The 7732-nt window shown below is 56.2% G+C and overlaps 1 protein-coding gene across 1 annotated transcript in view; it reads left to right on the forward strand.

The window, feature by feature from the left end:
* Positions 1–7732, forward strand: part of FAM53A (family with sequence similarity 53 member A) — a 35252-nt gene that overhangs the window by 13277 nt on the left and 14243 nt on the right. The window contains exon 2 of the mRNA XM_045289476.1: positions 3996–4206. Within this exon, the coding sequence (XP_045145411.1) occupies positions 4129–4206 (78 nt within the window). The 5' untranslated portion in view covers positions 3996–4128. The remainder of the gene's footprint in view (positions 1–3995; positions 4207–7732) is intronic.

Below are 7732 nucleotides of genomic sequence, written 5' to 3' on the forward strand. Positions count from 1 at the left end.
GCGGACGAGCTCAGGTCTGAGGGCCCCGCTTTCCTGCCCTGGCACACGGCACGGCTCCTCGGCGCGCCGGGTCTTTCCTGCGCGCATTGCCCTTCGGTCCTTTTGTTCTTTCCTGATCGCTTTGTCTGGCGCTGCAGTACAGGCTTTGATTATCGTGCTGGGGGGGAGGGGGGGCGCATCCCTGCCATGCTCCCGTCGTTTGCTGGATGGACGCTCTGTTGCTGCCGCCGTTGGTAAGATGCTTGCTTTTGGACTGCACATTTTAGAGTTACCCTGCTCACTGCCATGGAGGCCATTCTGACCCAGAGTGACCCTAGCCGGGGTTTCTGAGACTGTACATCTCTACAGGAGCACACAGCCTCACCTTTCTCCCAAGGAGGAGCTGGTGGCCTAGAACCGCCAACCTCACGGTTAGCAGCCCAATGCTTATCCCACAGGGCCACTGGAGCTCCTTGAAATTACACTGAGGAAGTGTTTGTTGGAGACTCAGTCAGTGCTATATACAAGTAGGCTTCAAAAAGTTCGTAGAGAAACTCCATTATCTCTTAATTCTGTTTTTCTGTGCACTTTTTCTACAAGCTCCCTTGTATAAATATGTACTTTTAACTGACAGGCTTTCACTGAGCGTCGTTTTAGGCTCACGGAAACTTGGGAGAACAGAAAGTGCCACCAGTTCCATCAGCCCCAACCAGCGTCCTCTGCCTTGACCCGGCCTCTGGCCTTCTTCCTGGCATTGTTACAGGGGATGAACCCAGATAGACGTTTTTATCCATGAGCGTCCATGGTCTGTATTGGGGTACACACAGACCAAAAGGCGCTGACAGATGGTCCCTGTCACATGTCTACCACGGCAGCGCGAATTACTTGCTATGGTTCCTACAGTCGTAACCTTTGCCACTCTCACCAGATGACAGGAGATCTATGGAACTCTCGACGAGGGGTGTGGCCAGCTTCACCATCTGCAGGACTTAGAGTGAGGGGCTCTGACTAGCCCCCAGAAAGAAGATCTGGAGGTGGAGTGTACCCCCTGACAGAGAGAGCGAGGGAATGCTCACAGGGGTGAGCTGGGGTGCGGGCTGCAGTACTGGAGAGAGAGAGATGTGGGCAACATCGCAGCAGCAGCACCACCACCAGGAGACCAGCATGAGGCCCAGCTGGGGCTTCCTGCCTGCTGACTGCCAGTACTGAGTACTCCGGGCAGCAGCGGGCTCTGCTGCGAGGGGGCCTCTGGGCACTTGGTGGAGTTGGATTTGCTGAGCCACAGAGCCAGAGGGGTGACCCTGGGCTCTCCTTGAAGAGTTGCAAGAGCTCTTTAACCCTCCAGGATGCACACAATGCTCTGTGCCAACGAGGGCTTCAGGGCAGTGTGCTGATGCCACCCAGAGGGTTTTCAGCAGGTGAGTGCTCTCAAGTGGGGAGCTGAATCCTCCCTTGTCTGCCCTCAGTCGGGAAGCCCCGCTGGAACCTGGCACGTAGGTGGGTGACCCTGCTGGCATTTGAAATACCAGCGACGTAGTTTCCAGCAAGCCACCGGTCACCCAGTGGCAATGTAAGCTCCAGTCTGGTGAACCTGGCTCACAAGATTGTGACCACTCGGTTGTTTTGGAGCAAGGGGCCAACGGCCAGAGAGCGCTGCCTGTGGGCATGGCCAACAAGAGGCTGTCCCGATCAAAGAGCTGTATCCTGAGCATCCTGAACCGAGTGGTAACCTGTTCCTTCCCCAATAAACCCTGGACTCCTACGTCTTTTCTGTGCGTCTAGTGGCCATCGCAGTGAGTCCTTCAGCCCCCCGCCCCCCTGCCCCAATGCAGGAGGATGCTGGGAGGAGGCCCCTGGTGGCAGGGTTGGTAAAGAAGGTCAGATGGTGGCTGCACGTCTGAGCTCGGCCTGGTCTGTGAGTGCTAATAATGAACCTCCTCCTCCCTCCAGTGCAGGTAGAGGAGGCAGGTACACCTCACCCACCACGCCATCTTTACACTGACAGAATCATCTCACCACCCTTAGAATGCCCGGTTGCTACTCCACCTGTGCCTCTCCCCGGCCCCCTGGCGACCTCTGATCGTTTCCCTGTCTGTAGTTCTGCCATTTCCAGAATGTCAGGTTGCCCCCATCGTGTGTCCAGCCTTTCCAGACCGACTTCTTGACCTGGATTTGAGGTTCCTCCACATCTTTCTGTGGCCAGCACTCCCTTGGGCCCATCTGCCGCACAAGACCTTCAAAGTGTTGATGGACAAGGACAGGACATCGAGGGCTAAGGTGCACCGACCAGGCGATGGCATTTTCCGTCACCTCAAACGCAGATGAAGGCTGGACGCTGAGTAAGGAAGATGATCGAAGAAGGGTCCATTGAGCTGTGGTGCTGGAGAGGAACGCTGGAAGTGCCCTGGACTGACAGAGGACAAACTGGCCGGTCTTGGAAGAAGTAGGGCCAGAGTGCTCCTTAGAGGGGGGGATGGTGGAGACTTCGCACGCCCTTTGGACACGTTGTCAGGAGAGACCAGTCCCTGGAGAGGGCCATGATGCTTGCTGAAGTGGAGGGGCAGCAAGAGAGAGAGGGGGACCCTTGAGGAGGTGCACTGCCACAGGCTCAAACATGCTGCGGTGCTATGGTGGTGACACAGGACCGGGCAGAGTTTCCTTCTGCTATTTGTGGGGTCACCCCGAGTCTGTTACACCCGTGGGTGGGAGCCTTCTTGTTGGCCCTGGCAGAGAACTGGAGTCCCCCTTGCCAGCGTTTGGAGATGGCCAGGTTTGGGATTTTAGCCCAGTTTGTACAAGTGGGAGTTGTATCTCATTTTTTCCCATTGTAACGCCGTAATGAGATGTGATTTAGGATGGGCTGCTCGCCACCCCCTCTGGGGCAAGGGGGGAGGCAGGCAGTCCTGCCTTGTCACGTGTCACATGGCATCGATGGAGTGGGAACTGACTGAGGGCACTCGGCCCCAACAACAAGGAAGCCGATGGGGCGCTGGGCAGCTTCCCCTGGGCCACAGGCCAGCTGCACCTCTTGGGTGCAGCGTCTGCGCAGACCTCCCGTCCTCCCTTTTGTTCCTGGGCAGTTTGTTTCCTTGTGGCTGACCGTGAAGAGCTGTTTGTGTATCTTGGAGTCTGGTGGCACCTGAGTTTTGCACTGCTAACTGGGAGGCCGGCGGGGGAGAGGGGGGTGGGGAGACTGACTCCGATGTTCTCTCTGTCTTGCCTTGGGGTCTTTACTGTACCCTCCCGGGGCTGGACAGGGGGGGCCGGAGAGCATCCCTGCCCTGCTTCACCTGGTCTGACCATTACACTGGGCCTTGGACTTGGACCTTTGGACCCCTGGAGATGGGCTTCAGTTGGGTTGGGGGCAGGGCTCTGGTCCAGTGGGGGAGGGGCAGGGTATAACTGCTTCAAACAGACTTTTCCAGCAGGAGGTCCAAGGTTGCCACGTTGGGAGTCAGGCTGTTTGTCTCTTCTCCAGCCCTTCCCAGGCCCCCAAGTCCTGTGGCTGGGTCTCCTCTCCTGTCATCTTGGCCTGGTGGGTCCCTGTCCCTTTTGGAGCAGGGGTGGGCATGGCCTTTCCTGATGCTGCAGGGGGACCGCGGAGGGCTGGGTCATTCCTATTGGGAGTGTGACCTTTCTGGAAAGACGCCTGCTGTGGAGCCCTGGTGGCTGGCTTAGTGGTTTACATGCCGGGCTACTCCCCACAAGGTCAGTGGTTTAAGGCCGCCAGCTGCTGTCAGGAGAAAGATGAGGCCGGCTGCTCCCGGAAGGTAGGACAGCCTTGGGAACACTGTGGTGCAGTCCTGTGTGCGTGGTCGGGTCGCTACGCGTCAGAATTCACTCGAGGGCAGTAGGCCTGGTTTGACAGAAGACGGTCAGGGTAAGGTGGCCAGTGTGTCTCCAAGGGCCTGTCGGGCCACCGGGCTGGAGAGACTTGCTGTGTGTGATGCCCGAGTTTGACACCGGGGGACTGGTGTGCGTGTGTCTCATCGGGCTGTTTTCCTTCCCCCCCTCAGACACAAGGCCCCGAAGGTCCCAGGGATGGAGGGTCGATAGCTCAGACCCAGCAATGGCCCGGGCCTCGTGAGATCCAATGTCCAGGAACCCTGATGCTGGACAGTGCAGACAGAGGACCCAGGGCCGCCGACCATGGTCACGCTCATCACTGAGAAGCTGCAGAACCAGAGCCTAGATGACCTCGCCCGCAAGACCTATGATGCCAGCCCGGTAAGCCGCCTTCAGGGCCCTGGGAGGGAAGAGGTGTCGGGGTGGGGGGTGGGAGGGGTTTGGGAGGGGCCACCTTGTGTTCACCGATGGTTTCAAAGGTAAACTTGAAGCATTATCTGAATTTTCTGTGTGCACACAAGTGCACAGAGCATGGTGCTCAGGATGTGAACGCTCACACCTGGGGCCCTCACGCTTGAGTCGGGCCTGCGCAGTGGTGCAGGCACCAGGAGCGCAGGGCCTGTGGGGGCTCGGGGTCCTGGTTCTGAGAGGTCAGCTGGGCTTTCTGTGGGTCCGTGTGGGAAGGAGACGGCCAGGGGAGTGTGAGCACCAGTGGAGGACACAGTGCGGGCTCCTCGGGCGGCGTTGCACGTGTGCTTGGCGCAGAGCTGCTGCCACGCTGGCATTCTCGGTGGCGCTTGTGCTGTGGGCATGGTGGCCAGGTCCTCGTATCCATCCAGAGGTCACCAGTGGGCCTGTCCTCTTTCTTGCTGTTTTGAAAGTATCCTGATGAGCTGTGGCTTCAAGCAGTTCATGCTTCCGTCCATTCCAGCCCGTATTCTATGCCTGCCCCCCCCCCAATCCTGCCTGAGGGTGCAGGGGGACAGTCAACAGGAAACTGAAAGCCAGTTGCCACCGTGTGGCTTCTGAGGGTAACTGCACGCCTTAGAGCTTTCCCAAGTCCGTGCCAGGCCTGCCTACTGCCTGCCAGCCCGCCCGCCGACCCGCCTGCCTTCTAGGCTTCCTCCCCGACAGGTGGACTTGCACGCTTGTCCCCAGGGCAGTCACGGCTGGGGCCACGCGTGGATTTGGGTTCTGAGGACAGCGGCCTGAGGAGCAGCCTGGCCTCGGGCCTGGGGAGGAGGGCAAGTTTACCCCTGTGGTTTCCTGCCCATGTTCTCGTCCCGGTCCGGCAGGCTTTCTCAGAGGAGCTTTGGAAACCACCTCGGTCCAGTTTGCAGTAGGCTGGGAGTCCTGAAGCCTGGCCCTGAGAGGGAGCCCGGTGGGCCTCTGAGAGGGCACATCTCTGTTGTCAGCCATTTCCATCCTGAGCTCGGGCTGCACGCTTCTCTGGCAGCTTGTCTTTTTCTTGCTCCCGTTGTTGGCGGCTCTGCTTGTTGGTGTTGCCGATCCGCACGCGATGACTGCCTTTCTCTCTCCACTGGTGACTGCTGGTGGGCGGAGACAGTCCAGCTGTCCTCTGGCCCCACAGCGTTCTGAGACAGTCCGGTGGGGCGGTGTAGTCCATTGTCCCAGCTGTCTCGACCTTTCCATTTTGCCCCACCATCTTGCTGGATCCTCAGAGGCAGCGCAGAAGAAGCCAGATGGCGGCCGGCTCTGTGTCCCTCGGTCTGTTGACCTCCACCTCTGGGAACGCCCGAGTAGCTCGCCTGTCAGAAACCACAGTCATTTCAACCCCATGTTTCACCAAGATGCTGCGGAAGCTTCTCCTGGGGTTTCGTGTGAGGAGAGGAGAGCTGGGTGTAGTGAACTGCTCTGTGGGCCTGGCTCGCGCACACACTACAAGCGCACACACATCCACCCCTCACAGCACAGGACAGGTTATCAGGAAGCCTGGACCACCACGGCTGGAGGCGTTACGGAACGCACACAGTGCCCACAAGGAAGCCGTGATGGCGGAGGGTCTTTCAGACACAACTCGTATCAATTGTTTAAATAAATCATATTATTGGGGCTCTTACAACAATCCATACATCTATGTGTCAAGCACATTTGTACATGTTTTGCCATCATCATTTTCAGAACATTTTCTTTTTACTTGAGCCCTTGGTATCAGCTCCTCTTTTCCCTCCCTTCCTTCCTACCCTCCTCCTCTATTAAACAACAAAACACGGAAACAAAATTTTAAATGTTTGAGTCATACAAATGCGTGGCAGTGATTCCAAATGGCCTCTAAGTATGTTTTGTCTTAGGGACTCAAAAACTTCCCCATCCCATGGAATGTTACGTAGACACCCAAGACCGTCAAATCTTCCCACAATTCAACAGCCCACTATTTTCTGCTTGTATCAAAAAATAAACAGCCAGTAGATGATTTTGCATCTTAATAAAAAAGCAGTTACACTTAGAAAAACAGAAGGAAGTGGGATTTCCTCCTCCTTAAAAATGTTTCTAGAGCTACTAAAAAGCTTGGATTTATAAAGTAGTTGATAAGCGACCCCTTTGGATTGTCCGAGAAGGGAGCTAACAGGCCCCTGATAAGACAGGGTAGACACGGCCCAGGCTCGGTCCTTTCCTCCTGCTTCCTCGGGGCTGCACGCTCCTCCTCTCGCTGCTCCGATTTTGGCAGGGAGTCTTCAGTTCCCGGTGAGCTACTTCAGCCCGTTTCCCTTTCCTGGCACTCTTGTCTGAAGTTTGGTCCTCTCCTGTTGCCTTTTTTGGCTGCTTCTCCACTTTTGCAGGCACATGCTTCACTGACAGCCTCGGCAACTGCCCTGGGCTCCTCCTCACAGCCCCTTCAGCTGAGCTGACCGCCCCTGGGGCATCTTGGCTGTCGGGAGGGCGCTTGCTGGACCTCGAGCACAGAGCCTGGCTGCCGCCAGCACTGCTGGGACCCGAGGCGGGGCCCTGGGAGAACCAGACAGAACCCTCAGTACGGTGTTTTTTGTTTTTTTAACAAATCCAAGAGCTGTTGACAAATGCTTCGTTTTTTTTTCATTGCGGATTTTCCTCTCTTAATTTCATTCAGAACTTATTTTGAGGCTTAATGTGGTCTGTGGATGTGGGCTGTTCAGCTGTAATGGAGGAGTTGCATTGTTACCCCAGAGACACAGAGGCGGCACCATGCATGGCCACCTCACACTGCTGCTCCGTGCCCCATGGTGTGCGGGCTGACCACTGTGTGCGACGTGGTAGTGTTCCACCCACCCACTCACTCCCCTGTGAGCATCCACAGTGCCCTGTCAGACGAGGAACACAGGAAGAGTGCACGGAGGGTCATGCTTTGCAGGCACTCTGGTTGATAAGCTCTATCAGTACAGAATCAGGTAGCAAAGCATTACGTTCAACTCACCAAGGACACGAGACCCAAACCAGACCAGATTGGTGCCATCAAGGCGGTGCTGAGTCAGCCTCCGAGGACAGGGTGGAACTGCCCCAGAGCCCCCGAGATGAACTAGTTTGTTTTTATTAGACCATCTCATCCACTTGTCCTGCAATGAACACTTCATCCATATGAAGAAGAGCTCTGCACTTGTCACCAAGTCCGATTTTAACCTTCTTTCTTGTCGTCATTGTTACTCATGTAGTTCTTTTCTAATGGTGGCAAAATACACACACCAGAACATTCTCCAGGTCCGCAACTTCTGCCTGTGTAACTCAGTGCTGTGCAACCACTATTGATGCCCCCTTCCAAGTTATTCCACCCACTGACGTGAACTCAGCACCCTAGGCAGCAACGCGCCCTCCCCTATGTGGCCATCGGTCAAGTTTGGTTCTTTTTTCGTGTTTTTCTGGCTATCGTATTCGTGTATCATACACTCGATAGAGTATTCACATAGCATCCCAG

This window comes from Echinops telfairi, unplaced genomic scaffold (assembly GCF_000313985.2).
Source record: "Echinops telfairi isolate 266 unplaced genomic scaffold, ASM31398v2 ScPeMD7_28;HRSCAF=97, whole genome shotgun sequence".
Lineage (NCBI taxonomy): Eukaryota > Metazoa > Chordata > Mammalia > Afrosoricida > Tenrecidae > Echinops > Echinops telfairi.